General features: G+C 48.3%; 2 protein-coding genes and 1 long non-coding RNA gene across 5 annotated transcripts in view; 2 read left to right on the forward strand and 1 right to left on the reverse strand.

The window, feature by feature from the left end:
• The first annotated feature begins 281 nt into the window (after window positions 1–281).
• On the forward strand, window positions 282–6,337 carry RDH8 (retinol dehydrogenase 8). Of its 2 annotated transcripts, none has more exons than XM_085012886.1 (6): window positions 282–384; window positions 3,286–3,447; window positions 4,085–4,264; window positions 5,228–5,321; window positions 5,673–5,856; window positions 5,954–6,337. In XM_085012886.1, exons 1-6 carry the CDS (start codon window positions 282–284, stop codon window positions 6,221–6,223), a joined length of 993 nt encoding a protein of 330 aa, XP_084869012.1. In that variant the 3' UTR covers window positions 6,224–6,337. The 2 variants fall into 2 exon arrangements, with proteins under 2 accessions (XP_084869012.1, XP_003123297.2); XM_003123249.4 differs by having other exon boundaries at window positions 5,976–6,289.
• Window positions 6,338–13,462: 7,125 nt separating this feature from the next.
• Window positions 13,463–19,508, reverse strand: LOC102165061 (uncharacterized). Its single transcript, XR_298095.4, has 4 exons — window positions 19,388–19,508; window positions 18,419–18,583; window positions 15,658–15,732; window positions 13,463–15,535 (listed from the first exon to the last, which is right to left on the reverse strand). It is a non-coding gene; the product is annotated as an uncharacterized LOC102165061 (long non-coding RNA).
• The window catches only part of LOC100517145 (complement C3), a 30,522-nt gene continuing 29,595 nt past the window's right edge, over window positions 18,759–19,685 (forward strand). The window contains exons 1-2 of one of the 2 annotated variants that reach the window (XM_005654852.4): window positions 18,759–19,162; window positions 19,274–19,481. In XM_005654852.4, coding sequence (XP_005654909.1) covers window positions 19,092–19,162; window positions 19,274–19,481 — 279 coding nt within the window. In that variant the 5' untranslated portion in view covers window positions 18,759–19,091. The remainder of the gene's footprint in view (window positions 19,163–19,273; window positions 19,482–19,685) is intronic. The other variant, XM_085012885.1, reaches the window with a different exon arrangement.

Below are 19,685 nucleotides of genomic sequence, written 5' to 3' on the forward strand. Positions count from 1 at the left end.
CTGCTTCAGGTTGCAACTTTTCAGCTCGAATTTTATCCCTGGCCCAGGGAACTTCATATGCCTCAGGGTGCCCCCCCAAAAAAGGAAGGGATTATACTGAGGATAAGGGATCCCCCCTCAGCTGCCTGCCCAAGGTCATTTCATAGTCAGGGGCACCCAGGGACCCTTTACCCTGCAGGGGATCAGGTAGAGGGTGCTTAAGAGGGGGCAGATGAGCAGATGATGGGTGGACGGAGTCAGGTGCTGGCCAGCACAGGTCACGTGTGCTGGGAGGGCTCAACATGGCCGACACACCACGGACTGTGCTGATCTCAGGATGCTCCTCTGGGATTGGCCTGGAGCTTGCGGTGCAGCTGGCTCGTGACCCCAAGCAGCGCTACCACGGTAAGGGGTCCAGGGCAGGGGCAGAGAGGACAGGGGTGAGCGTGGCTTCCCAGGACCCTCTGCTCTCCCAGCACCATTTTATTTCCACCAGTCCATGTCTTCAACTGCATTTGTGGGCTTGAGGAGGACCCAGGACACATGGAGCCTCCCCTCCCACCTCTGCTCCTGAATCATCCCCTCATCCAAAGAATATTTCCAATGCCCTTACTAGGTACCAGGTTCTAGGTCCTGGAAACACAGCTGGAAACAAAATAAAAATCTCTGCTCTGGGCGGGGTGTAGTGGGAGAGGGGAGGGAGGACAAACCATAAATAGATTTTTTAAATTGTATCATATGGCTGAGGCTGACAAGGGGTCAGAAGCAAAATAAAGAAAGGGGGGAACATGGTAGGGGTAGACATGAGTAATATTTTTTGAAGGGCTGGCTGGTGAGGGCTTCTCTGATATTTCACTCAGGCATTCCCTAAGACTCCCCTCCCCCACCCCTCCCCAGATTACATTCCAAGATTAGCCTCTTAAGTGACCCTGACCTTGAGGGTTTAAGGGGGGGATGGGGCCCTTTAGGTCTAGGAACTTGGCCTCTTGCAACTCTAGAGACTACTGCTCCAACATGCACCCCACCCAAGGAAACCTCTGACCCAGAGCACATTGGAGTCAAAGTGGGCAAAGGGCTGTTACTTAAGAGGAGGATGCAAGGGCGAGAGCATCACCCCAGTTGGCAGAGCTGCTTCTCCCAGCCCTCTGCCCTCTGTCTTAGAGACACACACAGCTTTAAGTGTGACAGTCTGGGTGCTAGTGTGCAGGGAAGTAATTGTGCTGTGCGTGTCTCTGTGGGCATGCAGATGAGCATATAACACTGCTGAAGGATGATGTTTATGGAGAGCTTACAATGTGCCAGGCTTCAGTCTAAGTGTTTTGCATCTAATAAGTCATTTGATCCCCACATCACCCCTATAAGGCAGCTCTTCCCATATGCCCCATCTTAGAAATGAGGGAACTGAGGCACTGACCGCCAAAGTCCTTGCTCAAGGTCACCTCACTGTGACTTGGCAGAATCTGGATTTGAACCCAGGCAGCACAGCCCCCGGGCCTATGCTTGTCACTATATGTAGATGTATGTGGTCCCATTCATGTGTGTAACACCTGTGAATCACACAGGCTCATACACACATGCAAATGTGCATATGATTGCGGGGACAGGTGTAGGAGGTGCAAATGTGTACGGATGTGTGAGCTTAGGACTCTGACAGACTCAGGTTCAAATCTCAGTTCTTTTTTTTTTTTCTTTTCAGGGCCATACCCACAGCATATGGAAGTTCCCAGTCTAGGGGTCCAATCGGAGATACAGCTGCTGGCCTACACCTCAACCACAGCAACGCCAGATCCAAGTTGCATCTATGACCTCCACCACAGCTCCTGGCAATGCCAGACCCTTAACCCGCTGAGCAAGGCCAGTGATCGAATCCACAACTTCATGGTTCCTAGTCGGATTCGTTTCTGTGGGCAATGATGGGAACTCCTCAAATCTCAGTTCTAACACTTGATAGGGGTGGAGCAGACAAGAAACTTCACTTTGTTGGGCCTCAGTGTATTAATGGGGATAACTTTACCTACATTTACTATTGCTAAAAACAAACCACCCCAAAATGTATGGTGTAAAACAGCTGTAATCATCTTTCATGGTTTACAAAGGTCATGAATTTGGAAGGGCTCAGCTGGGCAGTTCAGCCTCAGGATCGAAGACTACAACTAGAACAGAGGAGATTGGAACATGTCAGGGCTGATCAGACATCTTTCTCCCTTCCAGTAATCTCAGGACTTCTCCATGTTGTCTTTCTATCTGGGCTAGCTTGAGCTTCCTCCCAACGTGTGGCCTCAGGACAGCTGAGCTGCTACAGGGCTAAAGGCTTCCAGAGTGAATGTTGGAGTTCCTGCTGTGGTTCAGCGGGTTATGAACCTGACTAGTATCCATGAGGATGAGGTTTCCATCTCTGGCCTCGATCAGTGGATTAAGCTGTGGCATAGGCCTTGAGCTGTGGCATAGGCTGGTAGTTGTGGCTCTGATTTGACCCCTAGCCCAGGAATTTCCATATACGGCAGGTTCAGCCCTAAAAAGTAAAAAGAAGGGTGAATGTTACAGCAAGTGACATTATAGCAAGTGAATGTTACTGCAACATCTTTTCCATCCTAATCTCAGAAGATGCACAGTGTTACCCTTACCATAGTCTATAGTTTCCCAGCTAAGTTACAAGATTCAAGGAGAGAGGAACCAGATTTCTTGTCTGGATGTGTGAGTGGCTTGGTTCTAGAAAACCTGTGTGATAAAAGATGTGGCCATCTTTGAAAAATGAGTCAGTGACCTAATCATAGGGTTATTGTGATGATTAGATTTAGTGCTTATGAAAGTGTCTAGCATAGAATCTGGCACATAGTAGGTTTTCAATAAATTGGAACTAGTGTTGATGGTGTAAATATGGCTATTCATACTTGCATGTGTATATCTACATATAGTTGACTTTAGGTGGGCATGCATTTTTTTTTCTCAAGCCAATCTGTTCTATATTGATTTTATTGTCATACCTACTGGTTTTGAATTCTATGAAGGCAGAGATTTTGTCTGTCTTATTTCATGCAGTAGTCTCCGCACCTAGAACAGGGCACAGTGTGGGGTAGATGCTCAATGAATGTTTGCTAGATAAATGGATGGATGGATGGATGGATGGATGGACATGTAAATGTCTGTACACACGTATGCATTCATGGTTGGATGGTGAACACAGGTGCGTAAACCTGTGCACCTCCATTCCTCCGTGACTACTCATGCAATATCACAGAAACATGTAAGTCCACACACAAGGTGAAGGAACCCAGTGCCTGCCCCAACTCTCCCCTTTTTCCCCAGTGGTGGCCACCATGAGGGACCTGGGAAAGAAAGGGACACTGGAGGCAGCTGCTGGGGAGGCTCTGGGTCAGACCCTCACCGTGGCCCAGCTGGACGTGTGCAGTGATGAGTCAGTGGCCCAGTGTCTCAGCTGCATCCAGGGCGGGGAAGTGGACGTGTTGGGTGAGTCTGAGCATCCCCTGGGGTCATTGCCCCCCCTTCCTGGCCCAAGCACAGATCCTCATCACAGGAAGGCCTCTCCAGTGCCTAGGCACCAGCCCTCTTGTTTCACCAGCAACCTCTGACCTGGGACAGAAGGGGTAGACCAGTTGGCTAAGAGCCCAGGATCCTATTCAGTGTATTATGGATTCAAGAAATAAACTAAGACCTGGGAAATAGGGTGAATTTTATTGAATAGAACTACTCACATATGGGGAAAACCGTATGTGGTTGGGAAAAGCAATTTGATGAGTCATTGAGGGAAAGAAGCATGATAAAGGAGCAACTCATGGTCCCTAAACACCCTTCTAAGGAGGGTAGGTGGGGCTTTTGATGCAATTTGGGGTCAGAGTTGAATTGCTCATGCATTAAAGGGGAGGCTGTTCCCAGCAGCCCTCTCCCTCACCCAGGGCTCTGAGTCCCCTACAACAAATGCTAAACTACATTTAAAGATCACCAATGTGCCACATTTGTCCAACCAAGATACCTTGGATTGGCCCTAGAAGTGAGGGAGAAGTGAGACGGTTTAGGGAGTGTCCTGGGGGAGTGACATTAAAACTTTGGGAAACTTCAAAGTAACCTTCACCACCACCACCCTTAGTGAATAATGCTGGAGTGGGCCTGGTGGGGCCCTTGGAGGGGCTCAGCCTAGCTGCCATGCAGAACGTCTTCGATACCAACTTTTTTGGGGCTGTCCGTCTGGTCAAAGCTGTGCTTCCTGGCATGAAAAGAAGGCGACAGGGCCACATCGTGGTGGTCAGCAGCGTGATGGGGCTGCAGGGTGAGCCCTGGGGATGCACCCCAAGGAATCCTCCCAGTGTCTGACCCTCCCCAGGCTGGAAGGATGGCAACTAGGTTTTAGCTCATATTCCCCAAATATAGCTATGTTGAGAAGGATTCTGCAGCTCAGATGGAAAATGTTCTGGGATAGATTAACTATGTCTACAATGGTACAGGATTAGGCAGGATGGCCATCTACATCCATTATCAACCCCACTTCTTGAAACCTCCAAAAATCAATTCCAACCATCTCCAAAAACTCCAAGGAATCATCGGCACTCCTCCTGAGACTCCTTGCCAAACATCTCCCACCAGACCCCAGAGATTTCTAGCTTTGGGACTCTGAGGTTCTACAGAAAAGAGAGATTGACTAGTGATGTCTGCTCTGGGCCCACTGTGGAGGCCACCTACTTGCCATCCATGCTCCTGGGTCCTTCCTCCTTGAACCCTCTAGACTCCCTTCCTCTCGCTGGAAATTTCCTCCCATCTGCCCCCCTCCCCAGAAGTTCTCTAAGGAATCCACCCTACTTGTTACCCTGCCTTGGAAAATCTGCTTTTACTCAGCCCCATCCCTTTGGCCCCTCTTCCAGCTGTACCTCCTGCCCTTGGGGAGGGGGTACATTCACTGATAAAGACCCTGATGAAGAGGCTTCTCCACAGGGACACTGGGGATCTGATACTCAAGTGGCCCAAGGGTTTAAACGGTGGAGGGAAGTAGGAGAATTTCCTGGACTGAGGGTGAATAAAGCACTGTTAGGAGGAAGTGGGACTTGACAGCCCAAGACAATCCCATCCTGACCCCATATGCTTCCATCACACAACAGCACACACCCATCACGTTGGCCCCAGATATTCTCTGATCCTTAAATCCTCTCTGCTCTGTCTCCCAAGACCCCATCCCTCTGGACCCATAAAGTCCATCACCCAGACCCCCAAAGGGCCTGCCTTCCTGCAATCCTCGCAGGTGTTGTGTTCAACGAAGTCTATGCCGCCTCCAAATTTGCCATCGAGGGATTCTTCGAGAGTCTGGCTGTCCAGCTACTCCAGTTCAACATCTTGTGAGATGAGCACTTGGACAGCGACATGGGAATGGAGGCAGCGAAGGGACAGAAAAGGAAAGGGGAGGAGTGGAGGAGATGGGGGAGCAAGAAGTTGTAAAAAATGATGAGAGAAGGTCCCCAGGGGTGCAGCTGGTTAAAGATCCAGCATTGTCACTGCTGTGGCTTGGGAGGCAGCTGTGGCGTGGGTTCAATCCCTGGCCCCAGAACTTCTGCCTGCCTTGGGCACATCCCACCCCCCAAATGATGGGAGAAGCAGGAGAGGGAGAGAGAAAGAGGGACAATAATGGGCAAAATGGGGCAGATAGCGTGTCAGAGCACCAGACCCTCTCCCCCTACCCCTGTTCCCAGCATCTCCCTGGTGGAACCGGGCCCAGTGGCCACTGAATTTGAAAGGAAGCTCCTGGAGCAGGTTTCCACAGCTGAGTTCCCAGGCACAGACCCTGATACGCTGAGCTACTTTCGGGATTTGTACCTCCCAGCCTCCAAGGAGCTCTTTCGCTCTGTGGGACAGAACCCACAGGATGTGGCCAAGGTGAGTGTTGGGGGGGGGGTTGTCCAGAGCCCTAAGACATGACTCAGGTATGCGATGGGGCCCCTCCCCACAGAACTCCCCTCTCCCTGGGTCCCAGAGCTCAGGCCTCCACCCCACAGGCCATTGTCAAGGTCATTGGCTCGGCCAGACCACCCTTGCGCCGACAGACCAACACCCGCTACACTCCACTGACCGCACTCAGAGCAGTGGACCCCTCGGGCAGCCTGTATGTACGAACCTCCCATCGCCTGCTCTTCCGCTGGCCACGCCTCCTCAACCTTGGCCTTCGATGTCTGGCATGCAGCTGCTTCCGCACCCCAGTGTGGCCCCGGTGAGCAGAGCCTCACCCAACCCTCCTCACCCCTGAACAGACAGGCCTCTTTAGTTCACACCCATCTCAGGCCATACTGACTCTTCACTCATTCATTCATCTGCTCAGCAAACTCTGCCTGACCCACTCTGTGTCTGGGCATTGCTGGGACACCAGAGAGCCCTCAGCCTCCAGGCATTGACTCCTCTGTGATCAGGGCAGGGGGCAGAGAGAGGGGGCCCTGGGATCCTGGGGCCCTGGGTGGAGGAGCAGGGAGCAGAGAGCTGGAGTTGTGTCTGAGAAGGCAAGGGAAGCTTCCTGGAGGAGGGGAAATTGTTGTTGGACTTGGGGAGGATGAGACCGGCTGCCTCAACCACCTTCTGGACTTCATGGTCTTGGGTCTGGGGATTCAGGGATGACCCAAAGATCTATATCCTCCCCCCACCTCCACAGAGCTAGTTTGACCATGGGATCTCCAGATTTTTCTGGTCACATACTCCATCAGCAAAACATGTTTGTGCATACACCAGCAATGTATGTATATTTTTCACAAAATGTATATTTGCAACCACTAGCAATCATTATATTTAATAAAGTTCAATTTCTTATGTTTAAATTAAAAATCAGGAGTTGCTGCATGGCTTAGTGGGTTAAGGACACAATGTTGTCTCTGTGAGGTTGCCTTGCTCAGTGGGTTGGGGATCCAGTGTTGCCGAAAGCTGCGGTTTAGGTTGCAGATGTGGCTCAGATCTGGTGTTGTCATGGCTGAGGCATAGGCCAGCAGCTGCAGTTTCAATTTTACCCCTAACCTGGGAACTTCCATATGCCACTAATTTGGCCATTAAAAAAAAATTAAAAATCAGTAGGGTCCATCTTACACCTATTAGAATGGCTACATCAAAAAAGCAAAGCAGGAATTCCTGTGGTGGCTCAGTGGTTAACAAATCTGACTAGGAGCCATGAGGTTGCAGGTTCAATCCCTGGCTTCACTCAGTGGGTTAAGGATCTGGTGTTGCCATGAGCAGTGGTGTAGGTCACAGATGTGGCTCAGATCTGGTGGCGCTGTGGCTGTGGTATAGGCTGGTGGCTACAGCTCCGGTTGGAACCCTAGTCTGGGAGCCTCCATATGCCATAGGTACGGCCCTAAAAAGAAGAGAAAAAAAAAAAAGCAAAGCAAAATAAAACAAAAACAAGAAAATAACAAGTGTTCACAAGACTGTAGAGAAATTGGAACCCTGTGCACTGTTGGTGAGAATGTAAACTGGTGCGGCTACTATGGAAAACAATATGGCAGTTCCTCCAGCAACAACATAGAATTATCATATGACTCAGCGGTTCCATTCTTAGGTATTAGTCAAAAGAATTGAAAACAGGGTCTGGAAGAGATATTTGTATATCCATGTTTAGAGCAGAATTGTCCATGACAGGAGAAAGGCAGAAGAAACCCAGATGTCCATCAAGAGATGACTGGCTATGGAGTTCCCATTGTGGCACAGCAGAAACGAATCCAACTAGGAACCATGAGGTTGCAGGTTCGATCCCTGGCCTCACTCAGTGGGTTAAGGATCCAGGGTTGCCGTGTGCTGTGGCTGTGGTGTAGGTCCCAGACATGGCTTGGATCCCGAGTTGGTGCGGCTGTGGCGTAGGCCAGTGGCTACAGCTCTGATTCGACCCCTAGCCTGGGAACCTCCATATGCCATGGGTGTGTCCCTAAAAAGACAAAAAAAAAGAGAGAGAGAAAGAGAGGTGACTGGATAAACAAAATCCACCCATACAGTGGAATATTTATTCAGCCTTAAAAAGGAAGGAAATTCTGACACATGCTGCAACATAGATGAAACCTGAGGACATATACTGCATGATTCCACTTATAAGAGGCCCCTAGAGGAGTCAAACCTAGAGATAGGAAATAGAAGGGTGGGTTGCCAGGGGCTTGGGGAGGGAGGAATGGGGAGTTAGTATTTAATGGGGACAGAGTTTCGATTTGGAGATAGTACTTGGAGATGGATGGTGGTAACGGTTACACAACAACGTGAATATATTATACTAATAAACTGCCCACTTAAAAAGGGTGAAGATGAAGTTCCTGTCGTGGTGCAGCGGAGATGCATCCAACTAAGGAACCATGAGGTTGCAGGTTCAATCCCTGGCCTTGCTCAGTGGGTTAAGGATCTGGCATTGCCGTGAGCTGTGGCGTAGTTCGCAGACGCAGCTGGGATCCCGCGTTGCTGTGGCTGTGGTGTAGGCCGGCAGCTGTAGCTCCCATTCAACCCCTAGTCTGGGAACCTCCATATGCCACAGGTGCAGCCCTAAAAAGCAAAAATAAAATAAAATAAAACAAAATGGTGAGGATTGGGGAATTCCTACTGTGGTGCAGTGGGTTAATGATCCAGCTTGTCTTGGTGGTCATCTCCAGCCCAGTGCAGTGGGTTAAGGATCCAGCATTGCTACAGCTGTGGCATAGGTCGAAGCTGAGGCTCAGGTTTGATCCCTGGCCTGGCAATTCCATAGGCTTGGGGGGGGGGGACTGAAAAAAAATGGTGATGATGGTAAATTTTGTATTATGTATATTTTACCACAGTTAAATATTTTTTAAACTAATAAGAGTTCCATCCGTACCCCTGAGAGAGTGCCCTCAAATGTCTTGGTCCTCCTCTTGAGAATTTAGAGGCAAATGGACTCTAGGTGTAAATGCAGCCTCTGCCTCCTGTTCACTGGGTGGCCTTGGGCAGGTGACTTCCCTGGTGTCATTTTCTGTAAAGCAGGGCTAGCAATAACAGCGCTGACACGCGAGTCCTCTAGTCTGTTTCATTCCACTTGGAGCTTTTTCTTCTCCTTTTTTGGCCACCCCATAGCACATGGAGGTTCCCAGGCCAGGTATCAGATCCAAGCTGCAATTGCGACCTAGGCTGCAGTTGTGGTAATGCTGGATCCTTAACCCACTGTGCTGGGCCAGGGATAGAACCTGTGTCCCAGCGCTCCAGAGATGCTGCTGATCCTGCTGAGCCACAGCGGGAACTCCCCACTGTGGTTGTATTCAGCAACCACCTTGGAATGCCAAGCTCCCGGCAAAGTTTTGGGATTTTCTTTTTTATGGTTTTGGTTTGTTTTTTTTTTTTTTTGGCTTTTAGGGCCACACTTGGTGGCATATGGAGCTTCCCAGGCTGCCGGCCTATGCCACAGTCACAGCAATGCAGGATCCAAGCCTCATCTGCGACCTCTACCATAGCTCAGCTCACAGCAACACCAGATCCTTAACCCAATGAGCGAGGCCAGGGATCAAACCCGCAACCTCATGGTTCCTAGTCAGATTCTTTTTTGCTGCGCCACGACGGGAACTCCCCAGCAAAGTTTTTTAATTACTGTTTAATCTGTAGCCTTATGAGATGGAGACGCTCAGAACATCTTGTCATGGCTCGGTGGTTAACAAACCCAACTAGCATCCATGAGAACATGGGTTCAATCCCTGGCCTTGCTCAGTGGGCTAAGGATCCAGCGTTGTTGTGAGCTGTGGTGTACCTTGCAAATGAGGCTCGGATCCCGTGTTGGTGTGGCCATAGTGTAGGCCAGCAGCTACAGCTCTGATTCAACCCCTAGCCTGGGAACCTCCATATGTCATGGGTGTGGGTCTAAAATAAATAAATAAGTAAAAATAAAAACAAAACTCTTTTAAATAAATTATTTTATTTTATTTTATTCCTTTTTTAGGACCATACCCATGGCATATGGAATTGGAGCTACAGCTGTCGGCCTACACCAGAGCCACAGCACCGCCAGATCCTTAACCCACTGAGCGAGGCCAGGGATCGAACCCATAACCCCACGGTTCCCAGTCAGATTCATTTCCACCGTGCCATGACGGGAACTCCAAAATAAATTATTTTAAAAGACACATCCATTTCCTTCCCAAGAAGGAAAAGCCACCATACTTAACATAAGGGAAGATGAACTCAATATTTATTTGCAAGCAGGGTGTACAATATTCCATGTGGACCCCATGTATGGACCCTTGATGCAGTGAAACACCAGACCTTCTCTCCCAGCTTCTCTTGCAGCTAGAGGGTGAGTACGTGACCCTGATCCCACTCTGCATATGCAGAGGGTTGAAAATTGAGAGCTAGCCAGCAGAGGAGGGATCAGGTCAGGAAACGGAAGTGGCAGGAGGGACAGGAGTGTGGCATTGCCAGCCCTGGCAGCAAAAGCCAGAGCTGCTGTCTGGTTTCAGGGGGATGATTTAAGCCGTGGGCTTATCTGAACCCCACTTTGCCCCTTTCCACCCTCCAAGTCTGCTGATTCCATGAGCCTCCAGTATCCACTCAAGAAATTCCTTTGCAGCCTAAATCACCCCGAGTTGGTTCCTGCCACATACAAAGAAGAATCACTGTCAAGCCACATAGCAACTATAGAAGCAAATGTCACGGTGGGGAGAAAGGCTGTTATTAAATTCTAGCAGGATGTTATTGCTAACAGAGATTGGCTAAAGCTCAGAAGATGATAAGGGCAAGACTCTAGACTCTTGATTTCTACATTCACACCACCCACCACCCCGTCTTCCCATCTTGCAAAAATATGGGCATCCTAACTGCTCGGGCAAAAGTCTTGGCGTCATCTCTACTTTGTCTTTTTCACACCTCACAGCTAATCTAGCAGGAGATTCTGTTCACCTGGCCTGTAAAATATATTCAGAAGCAACCACTTCAAAACACCTTCCAGAGAGTTCCCTTGTGGCTCAGCAGGTAAAGGATTTGGTGTTGTGGCTCTGGTTATAGCCATGACACAGGTACGATCACTGGCCCGGGAACTTCCCAACACTAAGGATGTAGCCAAAAAAACAAACGAAACCAAAGCACACCTTCCTGGCCCCCAGCCTAGTCCAACCACCATGGTTTCTCTCTCACCTGGAATATTGCACCAGCCTCCCCCCACCCCTTTATTTGGCTATGCCTGTGGCATGTGGAAGTTCCCAGGCCAAAGATCCAACCTGCAGCACAGGAGGGACAACATCAAATTCTTAACCACTAAGCCACCAGGGAACTCCAACCTCCTTCCCTTCTGCATCTTCCTCCCTACAATTTATTCTCCACACCACAGCCCAGAGGATCCTTAAAAATATCTTTCCAGGAGTTCCCACTGTGGCTCAGCAGAAATGAATCTGACTAGTATCCATGAAGATGAGGGTTCAATCCCTGGCCTCACTCAGTGGGTTAATGATCTAGCATTACCAAGAGCTGTGGTGTAGTTCAAAAATGCGGTTTGGATCTGGCGTTGCTGTGGCTGTGGCATAGGCCAGCAGCTAGCCTGGGAACCTCCTATTTGACCCCTAGCCTGGGAATCCCCATATGCCTCGGGTCCGACCCTAAAAAGACAAAAAAAAAAAAAAAATTTCCATTGGGTAAAACATTCACAGTGCTTCCAAAAATCAGAAAATACGGAGTTCCCATTGTGGCACAGTGGAAACAAATCCGACTAGGAACCATGAGGTTGCAGGTTCGATCCCTGGCCTTGCTCAGTGGGTTAAGGATCTGGCATTGCTGTGAGCCATGGTGTAGGCTCAGATCTGGCGTTGCTGTGGCTGTGGCGTAGGCCAGCAGCTGTAGCTCCAATTCGACCCCTAGCCTGGGACTCTCCATATGCCACAGGTGCGGCCCTAAAAAGCAATAATAATAATAATAATAATAAATAATAATAAAAATAAATAACACATATTAAGATATATACACCACAGCCACAGCAACACCAGATCAGAACCTTGTCTGTGACCTACACCCAAGCTCATGGCCATGCTGGATTCTTAACCCACTGAGCAAGGCCAGGGATTGAACCTGCATCCTCATGGATGCTAGTCAGATTCATTTCCTCTCAGCCACAACGGGAACTCCAAGAAATATTTTTTAAACAATTCTCTTCTCCTCTTTTCTCAACGGCCTGATTCTGGATCCCCATACCCCTGGCTGTTCTGACTTGCTTGAGTTATCAATCCAGATTGTCTTTCTGATTATACAAGGGAAAAAACCTGATGAATAGATAAACAAACTGTGGTATAGCCATACAAAGGAATACTATTCAGCCTTTGAAAGGAAGGAAATTCTGACATGCACTATAACATGGATAAAACTTGAAGACATTACGCCAAGTGATATAAGCCAGATACAAAAGGACAGGTGTGCTGCATGATTCTATCTATATGAGATATCTAGAATATGCAAATTCATACACAGAAAGTAAAAGAGTGGTTCACAGAGGCTGGAGGAGGGGCCATGGGGAGTTAGTGTTTAATGGGGACAGAGTTTCAGTTTGGGAAGATGAGAAAAGAGTTCTGGAGATGGATGGCAATGATGGTTATACAATGTGAAAGACCTTAATGCCACTGAACCATATATTAAAAAATGGTCAAAATGGGAGTTCCCACCGTGGGCACAGTGGTTAACGAATCCGACTAGGAACCATGAGGTTGCAGGTTCGGTCCCTGCCCTTGCTCATGGGTTTAGGATCCGGCATTGCCGTGAGCTGTGGTGTAGGTTGCAGACGAGGCTTGGATCCCGCGTTGCTGTGGCTCTGGCGTAGGCCGGTGGCTACACCTCCGATTCGACCCCTAGCCTGGGAACCTCCATATGCCGCGGAAGCGGCCAAAGAAATAGCTAAAAAGAGACCAAAAAAAAAAAGGTCAAAATGGTAAATTTTAAGGTATGTATATTTTACCACAACTTTAAAAATAAATATAGGGTATTTCCATGGAAAAAATTGAATATATATATATATATATTTTTAGGGTAGCACCCACGGCATATGGAAGTTCCCAGGCTAGGGGTCGAATTGAAGCTGCCAGCCTACACCACAGCTGAAGGCAACGCTGGATCCTTAACATACTGAGTGAGGCCAGGGATTGAACCCAAGTCCTCATCGATACTAGTCAGGTTCACTACCGCTGAGCCATGACGGAAACTGCAGAAAACATACTTTTTAAAACTTATTCACAAAGGCAACATACTATACACATAAGTGTGAACTCTGCTTCTTTCCTGGAATAATACATCTTGGAAGGTTTTCCAGATTAGCCTGAGCAGACTTCCTCATTCTTTGGTTCAGCTGCAATATATTCCATTGTGTAGATGGATTATAATTTAGGCAACTGTAGTGATGAATCTTTGGGCTCTTTCCAGTCTTTCGCTAAGATAGAAATGGTTGCAATGAATAACCTTGGGTGCAGACATCATTTCACACATGTGCAAGTATTTCTGTCATGGGATTACTTGGCCAAAGAAGCTATGCATTTGTAATTTTTTTGAAACACATTCCTTTTCTTTTTTTTAAACGATCTTTATTTTTTCCATTACGGTTGCTTTGCAGTGTTCTGTCAATTTTCTACTGTACAGCAAAGTGACCCAGTCTCATATTTTTTTTTCTTTTTTTTTACATTATCCTCCATCATGTTCCATCACAAGTGACTAGATATAGCTTCCTGTGCTATACAGCAGGATCTCATTGCTTATCCATTCCAAAGGCAATAGTTTGCATCTATTAACCCTAAATTCCCAGTCCATCTCACTCCCTCCCCCTTCCCCTTGGCAACCACAAGTCTGTTCTCCAAGTCTATGAATTTATTTTCTGTGGAAAGGTTCATTTGTGCTGTATATTAGATTCCAGATATCGGTGATATCATAAAGTATTTATCTTTCTCTTTCTGACTTACTTCACTTAGTATGAGAGTGTAATTTTTATGAACATCATCAAATTCATCTCCACTGGGGAGGACTGATGTCCACATGTTAACTAGCTCGCTTCCCCACAGCCTCAGCATCCTGGGCATTATTGATCTTTCCAAAGTTTTATAAAAATTAGTATTACATGTTTCTCTTATTTTAACTGGCACGAAGCTTATGAGAGGCCCAGTATCATTTCATGTATTAAAGAACTTTTGTGTTTCATTCTCAGTGGACATTCTGACTATACTTTTTGCTCAAGTTTTTCCCTCTGGGATTGTATATATTTTATTATTCATTCTGAGAAACTCTTTACATATGATGGACATTAGGGAGTCTATAATATGAAGTGCAAATATTTTCTCCCAGTTTTTTTTTTAACTTTTCTGTGGTGATATTTGGTCTTATTTTTATGTTTCAGAATTACTCATCTTTGTTGTTCTTGTTACTTTTGGATTTCAAGTCATAGTAACAAAGGACATCCGCAGACTAATTCTGTTGAAACAGAAAGAAAATGTCTCTCCCCATTTCAAAACTTTCCAAGGATTTCCTCTCTAATTTAGATTCAAAACCACAACCATGAGGCCTCTTACATATCCTGATCCCTGGATATTCATTTCTAATTATCTCCCACTCTCTTCCCATCACTCACTCCATTCTCAGAGCATGACCCTCTTTTGTATTTCTTTCTTCCTTCCTTCTTTGTTTTTCTTTTCTTTTTTTTTTTTTTTTTTTTTCTCCACACCCACAGCATATGGAAGTTCCCAGGCCAGGGATTAAATCTGAGCCATAGCTGCAGCAATGCCAGATCCTTAACCCACTGTACGACAGTGGGAACTCCTCTTTGTTGTTTCTTAAACACTCTATACATACTTCTATCTCAGGGCCTTTGCACTTACTGTTGCATCTGCCTAGAACACTTTTTCTATCTACATGTCTCCCTCCTTCAACTCAGTTAGGGATTCAAGTGTCACCTCCTCAGAGAGGCCCTTCCCTGATCACAAGATAGCACCCTGTCACTCTATCCCCTGAACTTGCTTTATTTCTCATCACCTGACATATTTGTTTCTTGCCCATCTCCAACCACTAGAATGTCAACTCCATGGGGAGGAGTGATTATCTGTGCGTTCAGCTGCATCCGCAGCACCTACCTATGGCACATGGTAGACCCCAAATTTCTGATAAATGAATGGATAAATTAATACATCAAAATGAGACTCTCCATGGCCTACTATGAAAGATTTAAAGATCTTACAGAGCTCACTGGTGGCTCAGTGGGTTAAGGAGCCAGGATTGTCACTACTGTGGTTCTGTTACAGCTGTGACGCTGGTTTGATTCCTGGCCTGGGGAACTTCCAAAAGTCGTGGGCCAGGCCAAATTTAAAAAATTAATTTAAAGATATTTTTCTGCTCCCTAGACCGCTGTGTTGCATCTTCCTTCCAGGTCTTTGCTCCATCTGTTTACCCTGAAACAAAACCATCTTCTCTCTCCCACCCCTAACCTTTCACCTGATTATTCTTACTTTACTGAGACTTTCTGATCTCAGCCTAAATATCTCTTCCTCCAGGAAGTCTTCCTTGATTCACCAGGTTAGATGGTTTACAAAGTCCTGCTGGGCCCTCACAGCTGTGTGTTTATGGGTAGTTCTCCTGGATCCGGCTGTGAGCTCTGTGAGGAGACATAGCATTGAAATTCCACTGCGCTTTCAGACCCAGTAATCAATCCCAAACATGATTGCTCAATTATCTCCCCCACCCCCTTAGCAATAAGCTTCTCTTGAAAACTCTCACCATTGTCAGAGACTTCCTTCCACCAGCAGAGGAGGCCTTCCATGCCCTTAGGGATCCAAGCCAGTTCTTGAATCTCTGGGGAAAACAAGTGGGGTTATTTAGGAACCAAGAAATGACCCAAGGAGCCTGTGCTGGGACAGAAAGTGACTAAACTGATCACATGGTGGCCATACGGTCCACACTAAGTTCCTGACAACCAACGTTCCTCTCTGAGACTCAGTTTCCTCATCCGTAGAGTGGAGGCTCTGGTAGCAGCAGATGGTCCCACTGAGGGCAGAAACTTAGTAGGTGGATCATAAACGACAGCCTTTTGTTGCCATGTTGTTATGGGTGATAATCCTGGCCTCCCGGGTCCTGCCCGGCCTTTCCCGGGAAGCCTCGGGCTAAAAGCCCAGGAGGAGGGGGCGAACACCGAGGCCACACATCCCCGCAGGGCCGCCCCTCCCGCCCCGGCTTACCCGGCTGCAAACCGAGAGTCCCAGGGAGGGGAAGGCGGGCGGAATCCGAGCAGCAGCAGCAGCTGCTCTGGGCTTGTGGCCAACGTGCCCTCCCTCCGCCGCGGGCATTCCTGCGGGAGGAGGCCGAGCGCGGCTCTGTGTCTGGCGGGAGGTTCGCTGGCGCCCTCTAGTGGCCAAGTTCGGGAGATTTGGCCTTTACCTTTAACAGCTGCGGCAGACCTGGGTGGAGCCCACAGCTACTCTCCCGACCTCTTAGCGCCTTGAGCTCTCTCTCTGTTGTTTTTAATTGAAGTATAGTTGATTTATAATGTTGTGTTAGTTTCTTTTTTGGCTACCCTTCTGCATATGGAGTTCTGGGGCCAGGGATCAGATCCCAGCCATAGTTGTGACCCATGCAGCAGCAATGCCAGTTCCTTAAACCACTGTGTGGCCAGCGGATCAAAACTTCCCTGAACCTACCGGCCTGGGTGTGCTGCAAAGAGGCTTGAATGCACCCACCTGGCACCCACCTCCCCACTGGGGAGACAGAGACACTGGCACCAGGGGAGGGAGCCCAGACTGGAGAGAAAGATGGGAAGGACTGAGAATAAAGCCCTGCAGCTCCTCACCTTTGCATAGTCCCCTTTCCTGAGATGGAGATGAAGATGTGAAGGGGAGAACTCAGCCCCAGCCACAGGAAAGCTGAACAGAACCAGTGGAAATTCCCTGAAAGCCTGAGACAGCGGTGGAATACCAATGTTCTAGAAGCTTCTAAATGAGGTCTCACCTGCTTCCCTGATCCTGGCCTTAGTTCAATTCTTTGATTCTTTGCTTCATAAGAGATTGTTTACCACAGACTTAAGAGCATTACTCATCCTCAGGGTTCACCTGCCTGACACTGGGTAAGATGCTCACCCACTCAGGGCCTCAGTTTCTCATCGGTAAAATGGGTGGTAATTTTAGTTTTAGTCTGTGAGTGTTCACGGAGCCATAGAACAGTGCCTGTCACATAGTAGGTACATAATAAATGCCTGGGGAATAAATGACTTTCCCCCCTTTTGTCTGACACATTTGGTTTCCCAGCTCTCTACAAGGATAGAATCTAGAGGGAGTTTCCACTGTGGCTCAGTGGGTTAAGAAACCAACAAGTATCCATGAGGATGTGGGTTCAATCCCTGGCCTCGCTCAGCGGGTTGAGGATCCAGCGTTGCTGTGGCTATGGCAGTGGCCGGCAGCTGCAACTCTGATTCGACCCCTAGCCCGGGAATTTCCATATGCTGCAGTTGCAGGCCCCTAAAAAGCAATTCACTCATTCATTCATTCACCTTGTCTAACCTTCTCCTCCCCCCCCCCCTTAAAAAAAAAGAATCTGGAAAGTGGGTACACATTGCACCTGAATCACAGGAGGCTGTGAGGTTTAAGAAGAAATTGCGTCATAGACATTAGTAAGTTCTCAGAGAACGTCCACTTGACTCAAGCAGGGACCTTGCCTATTATGGTCATTGCTGTGTCTCCAGCCTGCTAAGTAGGGCCAAGTTTGTATTAAATACTCAGTGAAACTTGGTTACATAAATGTATATTATCATCATTGTGTGGAGGAGATCTTGGGACCCTTCCAAGCTGACGGTGATTGAAAAAGAAAGAACCAGGCAACCTTGTCTGCAACCCTACCTGCTTCTAAGAGGCAGACACCACAAACTGGGTTCAACATCTTTAACATGTCATAGAATTCCCAGAAATCACCTCAGAGGACACTCGAGGAAGATGGAGAACAGCTTTACTACGCCGGTGTGTTCACAGGAAATTGCTTCCCAATCATGGACCCCGAACAGAAAGGGGAAGACACATTTATAGTGCTTGCTTATGTGTCTAACATGCTACATTAATCTTTATTACATGCAGGATACAGAAAGATGTATAGCTGTACAGAATGTCTTATATTGTTACTTTAATGATTGACTTCAAGTACAACCTAGCTATTTTTGAATTTCTTTAGAACAATCGGGGCCCGGAGTTTCTCAAGTCCTAATGACTTTGTTTTTCTCAGAGCCCTCGTATGAGTCACCTTAAGTTCACCAAGATGGATGGTGGCAGCAAAATGGCTTTGCTCTTGTCAAGCTCCCTATTCCCTTTTCCAAGCCCCTACAAACAGGCATATTAAACAGCCAGTGAGAATTCCTTCAAGATAGAGAAAGCCTTCTTCCAGAAATGCTTCAAGCATGATGTGTTTTCCTCCCTGGTTTAAGATGTATCATTTGCCTTCTGGAGAAGGAGCCCAGAGAGATTGGCATGATTTAGGAATAATGGACAATGTCGCAATTTACCAAGTGTAGTCGTCTCCTGAAAGGAAGGAGAAGAACCATGCGGCTCATGCTGGGTGCAGAAAGATCTGAAGCCCTGGGAGAGGACTTGACCTGTGCATTTTCCAGAAGCTTCCATTTCAGTGGGTTCCGGGGCCAAGGAGCTAAACACCATGTGGCAGATTGTGCCTGTGATTGGGAAATGAAAACATAATGCCTGAGCTGCCGTGTGAGCAGCTACCCTAGCAACTCTTGCCAGTTTCACAAGGACAGAGGTGGGGACTAGCCTGTCTCCTCCTGCCCCTGCCAGCCAATCCCAACCCAAGCCTGGAGTTCATGCCCAGGGCCACGTGAGCCAGGCTCCCTGCTGGGGGAGGGCGTGGGGGCAGGGCTTCAAGATAAGCCCCCTAGGCTGATGGGAAAGGCAGCCTTCCTAATACGCTGACCTCCCCAAGGCAGGGGGTGGGGCGGAAACCCTTCTCTATGCAAATATCCCCAACCCCCCATGCCTTGGAGGCCCAGCTGAGGAGGGAGAAGGGGCCCCCTCCTGCCACCTGGATTTATGGGAATGTCCTCCCCACCATCGTTTAGATATTAACTCAGGGGACAGGCCAAGGCAAGGCAAACAGAGCAGAGCTGGGGTGGACCAGAGGACAAGCATCTGTGGCTCGTGGCCCCACATCATCCTCCCACCGCCATGGATGTGCCCTGGCCCCTGGGGTTGATTCTGCTCCTCCTGGGGGCCCAAGTCGTCCATGCTGAGCCACTGTGAGTCTGGAGAACCAGGGGACATCTGCCATCTGCCTGATGCCCTTGCATGCCACCCCATCCATCACTTCCCCCACTTGAGTCCCCCTGTGCCTCTTTGTCTGCTGGCAGGTACATGCTGGTGACCCCCCGGGTCCTGCGGGTCAGCAGTCCAGAGAACATCCATGTGCAGGCTCACTCAGACTCCGGAGAGCCCCTCACCAGGCCCCTCGAGGTCAATCTCACCGTGTGGGACTTCCCCATGAAGAAGACCATCGTGGCCAGGAGCCAGCTCATTCTCTCACCAGAGAACAACTTTATGGACCAGACACCGGTGACGGTGGGTGACAGGCCAGGATGGGCAGCCGGAAGGGGAGGTGCTGGGTCAGCACCAAGAGTGGAGAGGGGCGGACTCTAGAGAGACTTCCCATGAGGCTCACTGGAGAAGAGGTGCAGTGCCTGGATATACTTAGTAGTCCCATGTTTCGCTTTTTTTTTTTTTTTTTTTTTTTCCCTCCCACTACTCGCACATGTGTAAATTCCA

This window comes from Sus scrofa, chromosome 2 (genome assembly GCF_054392235.1).
Source record: "Sus scrofa isolate SSC_HxYL_T2T_F1_AM1 chromosome 2, Sscrofa_HxYL_maternal_Yorkshire_Landrace_v2.0, whole genome shotgun sequence".
Classification (NCBI taxonomy): domain Eukaryota; kingdom Metazoa; phylum Chordata; class Mammalia; order Artiodactyla; family Suidae; genus Sus; species Sus scrofa.